At 48.7% G+C, this 16,463-nt stretch overlaps 1 protein-coding gene across 1 annotated transcript in view; it reads left to right on the top strand.

Annotated features, from left to right (window-relative positions):
- Window positions 1–15,682, top strand: part of col28a1b (collagen, type XXVIII, alpha 1b) — a 20,020-nt gene extending 4,338 nt beyond the window's left edge. Inside the window, exons 7-35 of the mRNA XM_030369366.1 lie at window positions 65–109; window positions 239–265; window positions 366–410; window positions 505–549; window positions 1,963–2,016; window positions 4,255–4,323; window positions 4,520–4,588; window positions 4,921–4,989; window positions 5,341–5,409; window positions 5,506–5,574; window positions 5,968–6,036; window positions 6,296–6,364; window positions 6,655–6,726; window positions 6,954–7,022; window positions 7,472–7,543; window positions 8,227–8,295; window positions 8,399–8,467; window positions 9,102–9,170; window positions 9,265–9,333; window positions 10,006–10,074; window positions 10,453–10,521; window positions 10,748–10,816; window positions 11,495–11,575; window positions 11,940–11,975; window positions 12,066–12,102; window positions 12,349–12,903; window positions 13,418–13,608; window positions 14,371–14,584; window positions 14,921–15,682. Coding sequence (XP_030225226.1) covers window positions 65–109; window positions 239–265; window positions 366–410; window positions 505–549; window positions 1,963–2,016; window positions 4,255–4,323; window positions 4,520–4,588; window positions 4,921–4,989; window positions 5,341–5,409; window positions 5,506–5,574; window positions 5,968–6,036; window positions 6,296–6,364; window positions 6,655–6,726; window positions 6,954–7,022; window positions 7,472–7,543; window positions 8,227–8,295; window positions 8,399–8,467; window positions 9,102–9,170; window positions 9,265–9,333; window positions 10,006–10,074; window positions 10,453–10,521; window positions 10,748–10,816; window positions 11,495–11,575; window positions 11,940–11,975; window positions 12,066–12,102; window positions 12,349–12,903; window positions 13,418–13,608; window positions 14,371–14,584; window positions 14,921–15,090 — 2,679 coding nt within the window. The 3' untranslated portion in view covers window positions 15,091–15,682. The remainder of the gene's footprint in view (window positions 1–64; window positions 110–238; window positions 266–365; window positions 411–504; window positions 550–1,962; window positions 2,017–4,254; window positions 4,324–4,519; window positions 4,589–4,920; window positions 4,990–5,340; window positions 5,410–5,505; window positions 5,575–5,967; window positions 6,037–6,295; window positions 6,365–6,654; window positions 6,727–6,953; window positions 7,023–7,471; window positions 7,544–8,226; window positions 8,296–8,398; window positions 8,468–9,101; window positions 9,171–9,264; window positions 9,334–10,005; window positions 10,075–10,452; window positions 10,522–10,747; window positions 10,817–11,494; window positions 11,576–11,939; window positions 11,976–12,065; window positions 12,103–12,348; window positions 12,904–13,417; window positions 13,609–14,370; window positions 14,585–14,920) is intronic.
- The last annotated feature ends 781 nt before the right edge of the window (window positions 15,683–16,463 follow it).

Here is a 16,463-nt window from a genome sequence, read left to right as displayed (position 1 = left end):
CGTTGGGTGTCTCCTTGTTTTCCCGCCGTCCGAGGACTGAGATTTGATCTTATTTTTACTTTAGGGAGAAGCTGGCGTTCACGGTCGGCCTGGAAACCATGGCAATGAGGTCATACTTACCATCACACCTCATATCCTCCTCCAGCATTATGATCACGTTGCTTAATTTCAACATGATTTAATCATAGACCATTAACCTGAATCAACTGATTTTTGTACTGTTGTGTGTTTGTTGCAGGGTCGTTCAGGGTACAAAGGAAACAAGGTGAGCTGTGCATTCTGCTGAGCTTTGCTGAGAGTTTTGTTAGCAGGCTGTGATTGGTCAACAGAAAAACACATGATACGCCTTCTGTCTTTCTCCTAAGGGAGAGCGAGGAGAGTGCGGAGCCCCTGGAGAGAAGGGTGGAATAGTATGTTCACTGGATGAGATAGCACAACAGGAAACAATGCAGTGTGCCGTTGATTTGTGTCTGTTAACGAGATGTTTGTGATGTCGTACCGCAGGGCATCGCAGGCCCAGCAGGGATCAGAGGACCTAAAGGAATCCAGGTAAACACACTTATGGTTGCTATCAAAATCCACCGTTCACTGGTATAAATCATATAAACATGGATAGATAGCTGGGGGAGATTTGGTCAGCAGAACAATAAATTAAAAGATCATTACAAAAGCATCATTAAAAATACAGTACAATATACAATACAATACAATACAAAATCAGGTCATGGGGTAATTGCATGTTTGGTTTGGCCGGCAGGCTTCCACAGGAACGCAGCTTAAAATAAGCTGCATGGACATACAACATGTAGAACTAACCTCACATATCCATTCAAATCACAAACACAGATTAGCCTCCACAAAAGTGACCGATACATCATGCAATCTACACACCCTGCTCTTCAAAGACAGAGGCCCATGATGGAGGACGGGTTCGGAAGAGTTGTCTTTCCCCCTCAGTTTCCACTGCCCACATGGAATGTGAGGCTGTGATCCAGACTCTAATGTGGCGTTCTAACGCTGACGCCATAATATTATTCTTGCACGGGGCAGACTTTGTGGGATGACCCTGGCTCTCGGGGTCGTTCCCCGACGGTCTCCGGAGTGCTGGGTCAATAACCGTACAGCCTCGCTGATTCACAGCCGGGCCTGAGAATCCACCAAGCTATGAAGCCATCGCTGTCTGTTGCATGTTAGGGGTTAGCGTAGCATTGTAGCTCAGATAACACGTACTACAAGGAAAGAGGAAGGCCGGGTGGGTGTGCTTTGATCATCGAGGGCCTCACATCTCGTGCCCAGATTATTTGTACAGGCCTCGTGCAACGATACAATCGCCAAAAAGCCCCCGGGCGCCAGCGTTTACAACACATGACAGATGCAGATGCAGTGTAAATTAGCCGTGTAGAGCAGTAGTATAGAGCAGTGATATAGAGCATCAATGTAGAGCAGCAGTGTAAAGCAGTGATATAGAGCATCAGTGTAGAGCAGTAGTATAGAGCAGCGGTATAGAGCAGCAGTGTAGAGCAGCATACAGATCAGTGATTAAGAGCAGCACTGTAGAGCAGCGGAGTAGATTAGCAGTATAGAGCAGCAGTATAGAGCAGCGCTGTGGAGCATCAATGAAGAACAGCGGTATAGAGCGGTATTTAGGTCCCATTGTCTCTGGATCGGTTATGCCCTGACTTCGGGGGGGGGTCTTCCTCCAAAGGGTGTTTCCCCTTCAGTGGAAGACTCCTGCAAAACTAAAATTAGGCTCATCTCACATTCTCTTATGGTCTACGAACATAGAAGGGGCAGCTAATTGCAATAATTGTAATCTTTTTTTGTATACATTTCATATATCGTTTGATATATTTGATCTAGCTATCTTTACATCCCAAAAAAGCTAATGTACAATTTTAGTTATGTAATTGATGTAATAACATGCATATGTTTAAGTGACCCTGAGTGTTTTTTCTGTCCCAGGGGGGTCTTGGACGGACGGGGGACTCCGGGCGAGAGGGAATACCAGGACCCAAGGTAAGGGTGGAAACTAAAAGGTTCAGAACAGCCTCAGCTCTCCGCTCCTCTTACTCTGTCCACCAAAACACGAGGAGACACATACCACCCATCCCCTTCGTCATTCCTCCAGGATACCTGTACAGGTAGACTTTAGACTTTGGGTAGACCACCTTTAACAAAAAAATAACAAAATAATATTCAAGGACAAAATATAGTAACAAATCTTATTCAACCAAAATAGCAGTGTATCAGCTCTTAGCACATAACCATAATAGTCCAAGTGTAGTTCCTTTTAATCTTTAGATTGCAAACTTAAGTCAGGTTGCAAAACGATTATCCACTAGACATTAGCTAGCAATGCTAGCGGTTTTGAGTGTGTCCTCCTGCCAGGCTAAAGCCACCTGATATGGAAGGCTTGCATAAATGGTTCTGGATCAACAACCTCCGTGATAACCTTATTCATGCAGAGCCGTTGCGAAGTGTCATAATCTTGTGCATATCTCACATCGTAGTGAGCCCACTAGGCTTGTTAGCAGCATGGGGGGGGCGGCTGGCAAAGGGACCAACAATGTGGTGGGCGGTGCGGTCACAAGAATCTTCTAATACGGGGTTGGCAACCCGTAGGCCTTCTGAAAATACACTAGGCCTATTGTCCCTCATTCTTGGAAGAAAATATGATTTGTTGCTTTTTGTATCAGTAGATAAAGGGATGTTTCCCTACAAGATAGGCCTTATCATGCAGACACTAATGTTTCTCGGTACAGTAAAGGACAGATAAAGATTATATTGTGTCCTTATTCTTGAATAAGGACTAGCTGGTAGCCTAGCTACACCCTTACTCCTGCTACCTCTTGCTAACCCTAACCCTACTTAACATCAGAGACTAAGATGGACTCTTGTATGTGAATAAATATTGTCCGTGACTCAAACACTACGGTTAGGAATATGTTTAAGGAAGTAGGTAGTGCTTTGCGCAACGACCAGGCAGTGCAAACCTTGACCAACACTGCTGGTAATGGGTGAAAACTCATAGTTTTTCCTTCGTCAAAGACTCAGATTGTTCTTGTAGTGCTCTAGCCAGGAGCACAGCAAACGAGTTGGGGAATTCCATCCACATTGTCAGCCATTTTACTTTACGATATTGTTTTTGTCAGGACTGACAGTAGGCCTACGGACAGAGCCCATCACTGTAATAACGGTCCCCAAGTCTTCCATTCCCTGTAAAGCTGCTGGTAGCAGCTCACAACATTGCGTAATTACAAAACACTCTGGCGTCCAGAGAATGTTCAGAGAATGTTTTCCTGATATGTGGCTTTGGAAAGATTATGTGGTCTCATTGGCGGTCTGTGATTAGTCCTCAGATAATCAATTCAACGCACCTATTGACAGCTTCAAACACCACATTTTTTGAATTGTGATAATTGAATCCCCTCTTTCTACAGCTCGATTCACAGTATGTTGTTAAGGGATTTCCAGATGTTTCTCCAACACAGTTCCAAAGGGATTTAATTAATTTCTTTCTGTCCACATTGGTACCATTATCTAACCATGTTTCTGCTGACCTTGGTTCATCTCAAGTTTTCGGGTGGAAACAGTTCTGCTAGGCCCAGACACATTCGGAGACGGAAACAAAGAATAATCTGCATTTCTTTACGGCCCGATCGGGAGACGACCTATAAGATGTCAGTGCAAGGTCGTTGGAGGGCTGTCACTGAGCAGCACACAAGAGCCCCTTTCTCTGGCTGGTATGAGGAGGGTTGTTAAGTCGCAGACCAGCGGGTGACAGTTCACCCACATCACAAACCAGACGGAATTAAAAACAAGACCAAGATGTCGCAAATGTCATGGATTCTGTGAACCGCTGGCGGCCAGTAGGATCGCCGCCTGGGCGTTGAGGACATTTCCACCCCAATGGCGCCTGGATGATTTTTGAGATGCTTCCATGTTAATACGCTTGAAACACTAACCGACTGATGTGGTTGATGAAATGAGGCTGCAGGTTCGACACTGAGTAGTACACATATTCCTCTTTCTGTTTGGTTGTAGGTGTATCACATGAATTTCCCCCTCTCACTCTAGCTCCATGTCTTTCTGTCACTCTAATTTAATGACTTAGAATTACACCTTTAGAATTACATTACTCTCTCTCTCTCTCTCTCTCTCTCTCTCTCTCTCTCTCTCTCTCTCTCTCTCTCTCTCCCTCTCTCTCTCTCTCTCTCTCTCTCATTAATGTCATAATGTGGGTGTCTCTCCCAGGGAGACAGAGGAACGTCTGGGTCTCCTGGAGTAATTGGGGAGATGGGCATCGGGTTCCCAGGAACCAAGGTAACTATTACAATGAATGACATGATTAATGTTATTAATTGTTATTAATAACCGACGACAATGACTTATCGTCGTCGGTTATAACACGAGGAAGGAATGAATACAGATTAAACAGGAGAAACTGCAAACTGCAAACATAAAACAGGTCTATCTGATAACTCTGTATCACGCCGTTGATCTGGTTCTGTAACCCCAGGGAGAGAAGGGACTTCTAGGACGACCCGGGTCCCCTGGTCCCACTGGGACAGGAGAACCAGGACCCACTGTGAGTATAGAGGCTAAATCATACATTTAAATGATCAATTAATTATAGCCTATATCATTAACGTAATCTATGTGATAATAACCTGCTGGTGTGTGTGTGTGTGTGTGTGTGTGTGTGTGTGTGTGTGTGTGTGTGTGTGTGTGTGTGTGCGTGTGTGCGCGCGCACATCTGTGTGTGTGTGTATTTTTGTGTGTATGTGTGTTTGTGTTGGTTTGTGTTTGCGTGCGTGTTTGCGTGTGTCTGAGTGTGTGAATGTGTGTGCATGCGTGTGTATTTGTGTGTGTATGTGCCTCTCTGTGTGTGTGTGTGTGTGTGTGTGTGTGTGTACTCAGGGTCCCGCCGGGCCACCAGGACTGCAGGGTAACCCCGGAACACCAGGGGAGGGGTTCTCAGGGCCGAAGGTCAGCCCCTAGCCTCACTCACACATTATCACTGAAACATATAAAAGTCCATTCCTCGTTATTCGTCCATGGCAGAAGGTCGTATCCTGAGCGACCCACAAGTGAGACTGACAACAAGTATACAATCAAAAAATGTGTCTATACATAAGAATTACAATGTATACAATATATTCCAATGTATAGAAAGATTCAACAAAGTGTCTTCTAAACGCCATAGAGTTAAGCCCAATGAATCCAATGGTTCCTCTGCATGCTCCACTCGAGCTAAAACAATAACTAAAGAGTCTGGGAGGAGTACCCAGAATAGGTCTGTGTTGAACCCTGTACTGTGTTGAACCCTCTGTATCACAGGGGGACAGGGGATACACCGGCGTCCAGGGGGTCCGGGGGCCCCCAGGAAGCGGGGACAAAGGGGACAAGGTACATACACACCCCATGCAGTAAAACAACCTATCCATTACTGCCATTGAATGTCCAATGAAAACATTAACGCTGCCGATGGCCGTCCGTCCCAAGGGAACCTCGGGACTGCCGGGATTCCCAGGTCGGATCGGGGCCCCGGGACCTGGAATTCTGGGGGAAAAGGTGAACTGGACGGAGGGATGCTTGGCCCCTGGGAGTCGTTCCTAGTTCATGCCCAGACAAACAAATGAGAAGGCGCTCTCCCCGGGGTTTTCTGTCATTTCTGTCGTGCCTGTGCCAGTGGTTTTTGAGGGATTTCCACCCTTGGCCGAGTCAGTTTAAGTCAACCGCCAAATAGTTATTGAGTTGTACACAGTTGCTGATTAAATAAATTATTGAATTGTGATCATTTTCTTGGATACTTGGTCTGTATGGTTGGATGCCAGACACAACCTCGATCTAGATTAGATTGAGGAATCGATAGAATCAATATAAATCAGATATGTCATTTGGAAGGAAGACTTAAGACATGCATGAACCATAAAGTGAATCTCCCTCCTCCCCTCCTCCTCTCAGGGGGATGGGGGTGAAATCGGTGTGCCCGGTTCGAGAGGACCCCCAGGGATCGGGATACCAGGACCCAAGGTGAGAGCCACGCCGTTTGTGGGGATCGGTCCCCTCCACTGGTCTAAAGAATAAGGAAAAATACAAGTAAAAGCACTGTTACTTGATGAAAATATACTCAGGAAGAATGTAAGGTACTGGTACAAAAAGTGTCTGTTTATAAAATACTAAAATGTAAACTTAATACTAAACTAATGCCAAGTTAAGTTTTAAAATACTTTTTTTTTTTCTTTTTACAAAGTATATACTAAGCATTTCTTCCCCTCCCTGCTCCTGACAGGGGAACCAAGGGTTCCCAGGAACCCCTGGCGTACCAGGAGAGAGGGCCATCGGCCAGCCGGGGCCCAAGGTAACTCTCTCACTCCGGCAGTGTGTTGATGGGTCTATTTTGCATGGAAGATGGTGTCAACGTAATTGACCTTCATTTGCAGTTTATTCTCGGTGTGTTCAGAGGTTCTTGTTTCGACAGATGATGTGCCCACCTGTTAAGAAAGGTGATGTGTGCGCCTATTTGGACAGATGTTATGTGCACCTGCTTAGACAGTTGTCGTGTGCACCTGTTTAGACATGAGTAGTGTGCACCTGTTTAGACAGGTGTTGTTTGCACCTGTCTGACCGAACTTGCTTGTCTTCTATCAGGGAAACCCAGGGAAGGAGGGTCTATCGGGCATCCCAGGTTCCGCAGGGCTGGATGGATTTCCAGGACGAAAGGTAACCGACTAGGCTTATCGATGATCCACACCAACAGGTGTGGAGTTGATCAGCCAATGGGAACCATTTCGAAAACAAAAAGTTAATTCACTCACAATGAAGAAAAAGGCTGTCGTTTCTGCGAGTTTAAGGGGGCTGTGTAAGGGGTGATCCCTGCCTAGTGTTTCATGGTTTGTGCGAAACCCGATGCCTTGTGTTTCATGGTTTGTATGTTTCATCGACAACAGGGTGAAATCGGCTTCCCAGGGCCCCGAGGAACAGAAGGCGCTCCTGGTATAGGCATCGCTGGAGCCAAGGTACCGGAATAACCTTGGTTTTCTTAGTCATAATACTTCTAATTTACTTGCTTAGCCACCCGTTGAAAGTTGTAAAAAGATGAGCTTGATGTTGAATTAGTACTTTAGAGGTGTTTTTATGTGCTTAATATTTTAATTAATTTAGTAGATGATTTTACCGTCATTTATTTTAGATTGAGGTCATTGATGAGCAACTAGGGGTTAGGGAGTCCAGCTCAACGATGCCCCACTGGTAGACTGTGGATATGGGATTCAAACCCAGAACCCATAGGCTTGGAGTCAAACACCAGGGCACTAGCCTTCACTTTTAAGCATATGTATTTGTTAGCTTACCACCCTAGCATAACAACCTAACAGCTGCCACTTTCCGGAGTCATCTGCATTACCTTCATGACTGCAAGTGTGGTCAAAAAAATGTTTGCGTTGTTGTATTTCTATTTCACCTCCAGGGAGACAGCGGGGAGAGAGGCTTCAGAGGCCAGTCAGGAGTAGTTGGACCGGTCGGGCCGATCGGGCCCAAGGTTTGTACTCCCCAGCAGTGAAGGGGGAGGACAGACTGACTGACGGTCCCCCTGATGCTCAGTGATTTGTGATGCCTTTTGGATCGAACCCCTTCGTCTGCACATTCCTCCAGCATTCCCCTGGAACGACGGGCTGAGCAGTCGAAGCACCTGCAGATCCACAACACCACGCAGGGATACAAACATTTCCTCCCCAGATACAAACATGTTGTCCCGACTTACAGTGATTTATTTTACGTTTGAGGTCGTGGATTAGCAGCTAGGGGTTAGGGAGTCTTGCTTAAGGGGGCCTCACTGGTAGACTGTGGATAAGGGGTTCGAACAAAGAACCCTTCGCAGGTTTGCAGTTAAACCCTTCGGTTTGACTGCAAACCTGCGAAGGGTTCTGCGAAGGGTTCTTCAAACACAGAACTTTAAAATCGCAGAACTTTATCAATTTGGAAGATAGAAGATAAATCAATTTGCAGTCCAACTAAAGTGTTGGACTGCAAACTGATTTATCTTCCGCAACGCGGTTCATTGCGAAAACTATAGTTTTCGCTATAGTTTCAACTTCGCCTTACGAACATTTCCCTCACGCCTGATTCAACGTTGATTTATCGACGGTGATTTATTCTAGATTTACGATTCAATAAATCGTGTTTGAGAGTTTGTGTGTGTGTGTGTGCCGTTCTCGTCGACAGGGGGAGCCCGGCCTCCACGGGCTAGCAGGTGCTATCGGACCCCCGGGACGGGGGATCCCGGGAGCCAAAGTAAGACCGCCGCCCGCTCAGCACACAGCCCGCCCGGAGCACAGCTGTCACCGGCACCGCTCACACGGGGATCTCCCTCTGACTGGTTCTGGTCTGCTTCCAGGGGGATCCGGGTCCAAGCGGCCCAGCTGGAGATGTTGGATCGCCGGGGAGATCTGGGACTGGACCCAAAGTCGGTTTTATGTCCATAGCTTGGTTTTAAGTTGTGGGTTTTTTGGGATCCAGAGTAACTGGCCGGAGTCGGCCTAGAATCAGGAGGAGTCCCTCCCGGTTCCAGGTGTGGAGAACATTCTGGGAACCGGAATGGACTGACGCAGAGGGCTGGGGGGTGTTACACAGACAAACCATCGGTAGTAAACATGAATGAATCACTTCATTAATCCTTTCCACTGAGATGACTCAGTGGAAAGAGAAACCCAGACTTAGATTACCCGGACCAAGTTCCTATATCGCATCATAAAAACTTGCATCTTTAATACTCTGGATCAGGACGGGGGATATGCATGTTGTAGAATGATCTACCACCAACGATCCACCCATCACCGATCTAAATTGTTTTGCTTGTATGTATGTCCCCCACCCTTTGTTCCTTCTCAAGATCTCTTTCTTGCTTATTAAGGGAGTTTTTACTTGCCCTCTTGGGGGCTAGGGTCAGGGGTTGTCATAAATACATGGCCTGTTAAGCCCTTTGAGACTGGACCAGTGATTAAGAGCTATGCACATGAAATCGAATTTATAATGAATCCTAATCTATAACACGAAACATGTTCATGATGGCACTAAATACGGTAGTATGTCTTTCCCAGGGAGACAGAGGACCCCCCGGGCAGTCTGGGCCGGCCGGTCTGAGTGCAGAAGGCTTCCCTGGGCTGCCAGTGAGTGGACCCATTCTGTGCTATTTCTGCTATAACTCTGCTGGTACAATATACAGCCGTGATGGTGGGTTAACCTCTCTCGTCCGAACCTCAGGGCCCTCCAGGGCAGATCGGACTACCGGGAGGATCTGGACCGGTGGGAACCGGTTTGCCTGGACCAAAGGTAACGCATGTTTTTGAATGGACTTTTTGGTTAGTGACACCCAGCCCAGCTCAGTTCTCAGAGATCCTGTCTCCTCTAAGGCCTGTTAATGTCCGTGAGCAAGCCTCAAAGTGTCTCCTGAATTATACACTAAGCAGGTACACGATATAGTCCCTCTCTCTGTTCACTTCGACCCGTTAAATGTTAACGCTAAGCTAAGCTAAGTCTGTGAATAGAAACGGTTAAAATGTTTCATGCAGGCAAGACCCAATAGATGGCGCAGTGGATGCTGGTATGTAGAGCCGTCTGTCTGACAGTCCACCAGAGTACTGCTCACCCAGTTAGTATGGAGATGAGTGACATCTAGTGGTGAGACGGGCCCATTCAGGACGTGTTTAGTGGCTTGCTTACTGTTGGCTTAGTTACACAAGGTGGCTTAGTAACTTATGTCTGTAATATGATGAATGTTCTCTGTGTTCTAGAAACAATAAGGTAAAAAAATATGGTCAAGCATTTATCTCTACCTGAAATATATTTTCTTACTCTTTGTAGAATAGTAAATGTCTTTGTAGTGACAATGACAAAATGTAAAATTTCTTGTCATTAAAAAATGTCATTTTTTAATTAATATTAATTTCAAGGGAATATCAACGTGGTCATTGTCAGTGAATAAACATGTTTTCAATACTTTAGGGAGACAGAGGCTACCCCGGGTCCACAGGTCCTTCTGGGCCCCAAGGGATCGGTGTAGCTGGTGTTAAGGTAACAACCACAGCTCTATGGATCACCTGTTACAATGCAGCAGTGTTCCCACCCCTGGGGTCGGGCCCCCAGCCCTTGGGTCGGGACCCCTCTGCGGTCGTGCTGCCCCTGGGGTCTGGCCCCCAGCCCTCGGGCTGGGTCCCCACTTGGGGCCCCCGGAGACGTATCAGGGCTGGGACAGATCGCTGGCTTAAACTGCAGATTAAGCTGTTTGAGAGCTTAAGCTATCAGATGATGAAGACGTTCTTTAAGGGCAAATGACCCGGCCTGGAAATCGGGTCACAGGCCAAAAACACAACACAGTGACATAAACATTTCACACCTGTGCCTGCTCCAATACCAGGTCAATAGCTGAATGTGGTTTTGTGTTCGCACCAGGGGGCGCTGGGTCGACCAGGAGCCCCGGGCCCCAAAGGGATCGCCGGAGAAGGCATTCATGGACCCAAGGTAATGTCCGTCTTCAGCTCCTGCCCTGATTGGCTAACCACGCCACAAGACCTCCCAAAGAAATACCTGACTCCAGCAGACACCAGTAGCCTGTTACTGCGATCACAGGTGTCCACTGGAGTCAGCTGTTACCTGGTGTTACACCAGCTACCTGGCGTCTGGATGTCAATGCTGTTTGTTTCCACTAATCGGACGCTGAGGGTCTGTGTGTTCCCTCTGTGACCAGGGGGAGCTCGGGTACAGAGGGACCCCAGGACCCAGAGGCCCTCCAGGGGTCGGTCTCCAGGGGGAGAAGGTAAGGTGGCCCGGATCAGGGTAATGAGGACCGGGTCAGGGTAACGAGGACCGGGTTAGGGTAACGAGGACCGGGTCAGGGTAACGAGGACCGGGTCAGGGTAACGAGGACCGGGTTAGGGTAACGAGGACCGGGTTAGGGTAACGAGTGCCGGGTTAGGGTAACGAGGGCCGGGTTAGGGTAACGAGGACCGGGTTAGGGTAACGAGGACCGGATTAGGGTAACGAGGACCGGGTTAGGGTAACGAGGACCGGGTTGGTGTAACGGATTTCCGGGTTAGGGTAACGAGGGCCGGGTTAGGGTAACGAGGACCGGGTTAGGGTAACGAGGACCGGGTTAGGGTAATGAGGACCGGGTTAGGGTACGAGGGCCGGGTTAGGGTAACATTGGGGTTTAGGGTAACATGGGGGGTTAGGGTAACAGGGACAGGTTGAGGGTAACGAAGACAGGGTTGGGGTAATGTGGGCGGAGTTAGGGTAACATGACCAGGGTTAGGTTAAAAAGGACAGGGTGAGGGCCGCAGGGGGGGATTAGGGTAATATAATATTTGTTGTTTTGCACTCACATTTTATAATTGTCCTTAATATTATCATTGTCATTTAAGCTGTGTGGTCAGAATAGGCCGAGCCATTCGTACAGAGTCAGATACATTGTTCTGGCTTCCCTCTCTCCCTCCAGGGCGAGCGAGGGTTCAAAGGTGAATTCGGGAGAGCGGGGGACAAGGGGGAGTCTGGAGAGCCGGGGTCTGTGGGACCCTGGGTACTGGACACCTTTATTACTACAGTTTCTACTGTTATGATACTTATACTAAGACTTATACTAAGACTAAGTTATTATGACTGTTAATAATGTTAGGATACTTCAATTATTACTGTTATAACTGTGATATTCTAAGTGTAATTTAGCACATTTTTGTTTCTACTGATCTAATTATAATCATATTACTTTTCTGTTATCGTTATACGATCAAACACACTATTGCCTCCATCTTTGGTTGAATCCATTGTTATCTTTCTCTCTATCTCTGCTTTACCTTTGCCATCAGAAGCTCATAAACACCTGATAATCTGTGTACAGCCTATACGAATGTCTAATGAAAAGTCCTTCCCATGTTGCCTGACAGGGCAGAGCAGGACAGAAGGGAGAGCCAGGACTCACGGTAAGTGTCACACGATGGCTGTGATGGCTGGATTCATCTTGGATTACTGCCTACGAATCCTGCCCTTAAATCCATCTCCATGTCTTACAGAGGGCTGACATCATAACCATAGTGAAATCAATTTGCAGTAAGTCTCTGATTGCTATTAAAATGTGTATCATCTGTAGTTTTAAGAATAAAGAGCAACATTCACCTGGCCTTGCTGACAAAAATTTAACCGTGGAATCAGCACCCCCTCTGGCGAGACACGGGCCATTACAACCCCTCCCATGAGAGTCAGCTGATGCCTTACGCCAGGGTAGCTGACCACAATGGGCATCAATTTAAGCCAATCAGAATCCACAGCATTCCCCTCCCCCCCCCCCCCCCCCAGGCTGCGGGGTGACGTGCCGGCAGACCCCCCTGGAGCTGGTGTTCGTGATCGACAGCTCGGAGAGCGTGGGCCCCGAGAACTTCGACCTGGTCAAGGACTTTGTGAACTCGCTGGTGGACCGCGCCTCCGTCTCCCCGGAGACCACGCGGGTGGGGGTGGTCCTCTACAGCCACGAGCACACCGTGGTGCTGGGCCTGGGGGAGGCGGCGTCCCGCGACCGGGTCAAGTCGGCGGTGCGCGCCATGCCCTACATGGGCGAGGGCACGTTCACCGGCAGCGCCATCCACAGCGCCAACCGCGTGTTCCTGGCGGCGCGGCGCGGCGTGCGCAAGGTGGCGGTGGTCATCACCGACGGCCAGGCGGACGAGAGGGACTCGGTGAGCCTGGAGGCCGCGGTCAGGGAGGCACACGGCAGCGGCATCGAGATGTTTGTCATCGGCGTGGTCAACCAGAGCGACGCGCTCTACCCGCAGTTCAAGAAGGAGCTGCACCTGATGGCGTCCGACCCCGATGACGAGCACGTCTGGCTCATCAAGGACTTTGCCGCGCTGTCCAGTGGGTGGCATTAGGTGTATTACGGGGCTATGGGTACTAGAGTGGGGTTATGGGTGTTAGGTTGGGGTTATGGGTGTTAGGGTGGGGTTATGGGTGTGGTTATGGTACTAGAGTGGGGTTATGGGTGTTAGGGTGGGGTTATGGTACTAGAGTGGGGCTATGGTTATTAGGTTGGGGTTATGGTACTAGAGTGGGGTTATGGGTGTTAGGGTGGGGTTATGGTACTAGAGTGGGGCTATGGGTGTTAGGGTGGGGTTATGGGTACTAGAGTGGGGCTATGGGTGTTAGGGTGGGGTTATGGGTACTAGAGTGGGGCTATGGGTGTTAGGGTGGGGTTTCCATTCCCAAAGCCTACAAATAGGGCCACTTCCTAAAGCGGTTTGAAACTCTGCAGGTTCAACTGCACCATATCACTGACCTGGTGACCTGGTGCCCTCTAGCAAGTCCCCGACACTCTGCTGTGGGTTCCTCCTTTAAACCGCGTCCTCCGCCCCTTTGTGCCACTGTCCCACAGCTCTGGAGCGCAAGCTGCTCGTGAAGGTCTGCGAGGACCCGGGCCAGGACACCAGCCTCTTCAGCTTGGTCCCCAGCAGCAGGACCAGCCCCGGGACGGAGGAGGGGGCCGGGAATGTCCGGGAGCAGCCCTACAGGACAGACACCGACACCCCCACCTACACCGGGGACCCCAGGAGGACTCAGCAGGGGGTGAGGGGGGCACAGCCCGGGGCTCTTTGCGGTCATCGTCCGGGTATTTCCAATCAGATCCACCTAATGCAGACAAGCAGGTCTAGTGGCTAGACTGGTTTCAGACCCAGCAGGAAGGTACTGGGTTTGAACCCTGATGTAGAAAATCATGGCGCAAGATGCTTAACCCCTTTCTGTAATTTAGGATGTCAAGGTGTCCACCGAATAGTACATAGAAGCTGGGAACCAAAGCAAGCCTTTCCCACAGGTAGGCCCGGTCCTCTGGGGCAGACAGCACCTTTCCTCTGGGAGTGGAACCCCCTTTCCGCTACACCAGTGGTTCTCAAACTGTTATCTACTAGTGTTCCCCCCCTAAGTGAGTACCGGAGTAGGGTCAGTTCAGGTAGAGGTTAAACCCATTCAAACATATTTTTCCTGAAACTGACGACATTTTGGTGTTTCTGGATGAACTTTCTTTCTCATGGATTCTCTTTACTCCTTGTTTTCAGATTTACGTTTCAACCACTTGTCCTTTTTCTTACTTTTTTATTGCCTAGTTTTCAGATACCGGTATATATATATTTTTTAATTTCATAGAAAATTCACATTTAAGAAAAAGTACCTCCATTTGAGAACCGCTTCACTACACTGTCCTGAGCCACCAGCGGCCCCTCGCACCAGTTTCTGTTACTGCCACTACCCCAGATTGCTGTCTGCATCACATAGGAAGGAAAGGACACACAAAGGGCTCAAAGCGGTCTGCACTGTCCCTCTCTCTTCCAGCCCGGACCCCCAGCCACACGGCCCCACACAGAGCCCCCTCTACCCCGGCCCGACCGCCCGGACCCCAGACCCTCCCGACCCCTGGACACTGGAGGAGTCTCCTTCGGCCAGGAGCCCTATAGACGCCCCACGGAGCCGGTGGTGGAGCCCCCCACCCCGGACAGGAGACCCCCACCCTCCACCCTGCAGCCCGAGCCCACCGTGCTGGATAAAGGTACCCGGAGGGGTCGCCATGGAGATGGCGGGGTTTCTGCGTGAACGAGTATCTCCGCTCTGATGTCTGATGGAGGGTACAGGGCCTCCAAACAGCTGATCATCTTCTCCATTAATGCATTCATTCAACCGTCAATCATCCATCTGTCAATCATCAATCTGTCATTTTATCCATCCCTTCATCTATCCATCCACCCACACATTCATCTGTCCCTCTATCCATTAATCTATCTAACCGTTCATCTATTCCTCAATATCATCGACGCATTTATCCATCATCCATCCATCTTCTACCCCCCCTTACATTCATCCATTCATCCCTTCATCTTGTTCCCAGGGTCCTGCAGACACGCCCTGGACCCCGGCCCGTGTCGGGAGTACATGGTCCGCTGGTACTACGACCCCGACGCCAACGCCTGCGCCAAGTTCTGGTACGGCGGTTGTCTAGGAAACAGCAACCGCTTCTTGTCCAATGAAATCTGCCGCAGCACCTGTGTGGTGGCGTAGCGTGGGCCTGCGTGGCCACTGGCACACATACACACACACACACACACACACACACACACACACACACACACACACACACACACACACACACACACACACACACACATATACATATACAAACACACACACACACACACACACTATTAAGTTCACTCTGAACCAATAGAATCTTATATTTACTAGAATGTACACTTGTCAGGATTTAGCACTGTGTTTTCTACCTTAAATCCACTGGCAATACAAGGAGGCACTGCTAACAATGTTTTGATATATTTTATATACTGTAATACGTCAAGATGTTTCTACATAATGTAATACTACGAGATTGTTCTGTACTGTTTTACTGGAACACGCTTGAAAACAGACGACCGAAGGGGTAGAAATATTAAATCAATATAATACCAAGTACTTCTTCTGGGGTGCTACATACTTTAAGAAATACAATGAGTGGGTATTTCTAGGAATAACCTAACTTTTACAGAGAGTAAATTGTGTATTGTGTTGTGTTCGAAATGTGACTTTGTAATTTCTTGTATTTCTTTGTACTTCACACATGAATATCATTAAAGACGATACACACACACAATATAAATGTAGTGCGGGCTCCAAACAGATGTTGGCGTTATGTGGAAGGAAAAACGCTGTCCGTTTTCAGAACTTTCCCTTAAACTGCTTCCCCAACTCACGCCAACGAACAAGCCCAGAGAGAGAGAGAGAGAGAGAGAGAGAGAGAGATAGAGAGGGGAGAGATAGAGAGACAGAGGGGAGGGAGAGAGAGAGAGACAGAGAGGAGAGAGAGAGAGAGGAGAGAGAAAGAGAGAGACGGAGAGGAGAGAGACAGAGAGGGGAGAGAGAGAGAGGGGAGGGAGAGACAGAGAAAGACGGATTGAGAGAGAATGAGCGAGAGAGACAGAGAGAGGAGGGAAGATAGAGAGAGGGGGATGAGAGAGGAAGGAAAGATACGGAGCGAGAGAGATTATCTAGAGTGTGTACAAGGGCCCCGAGGAGCAAGTAAAACCGAAGACTGAGGAGAGCACGACTCATCTGAGGTGAACGAGGTCAATGTGCTCTTTTCTTCCCCCTCTAGTCGGACGTCATTACTAATTACACGCAATTACCTTAGAAGATGAGTCCGTCCGGGGGGATGTGCGCGGGCTGAATCCTTTCAGGGTTCAGGTGGTGTCAGCAGGGGGGCCTGTCAGGTGGGAAGCATCCTTTGTGTGTGGTGTCAGCTCTCTCCTCGGGGGTAAAAGGTCACATTAGCCGTCCATTGAAGACGTCTGGGGTCAAGAAGGCTCCATGCCGTGAGGAGCACTCCTTCCCTAAGTGCCCCCACCTCCCTCCCCCCTCAGGAGTGTCCTCATTGTTAGCAT

The sequence above is a fragment of the Gadus morhua genome, chromosome 11 (genome assembly GCF_902167405.1).
Source record: "Gadus morhua chromosome 11, gadMor3.0, whole genome shotgun sequence".
Taxonomy (NCBI): Eukaryota; Metazoa; Chordata; class Actinopteri; order Gadiformes; family Gadidae; genus Gadus; species Gadus morhua.
The sequence above is the reverse complement of the archived record's forward strand: the minus strand, read 5'-3'. Positions and strand labels throughout refer to the sequence as shown.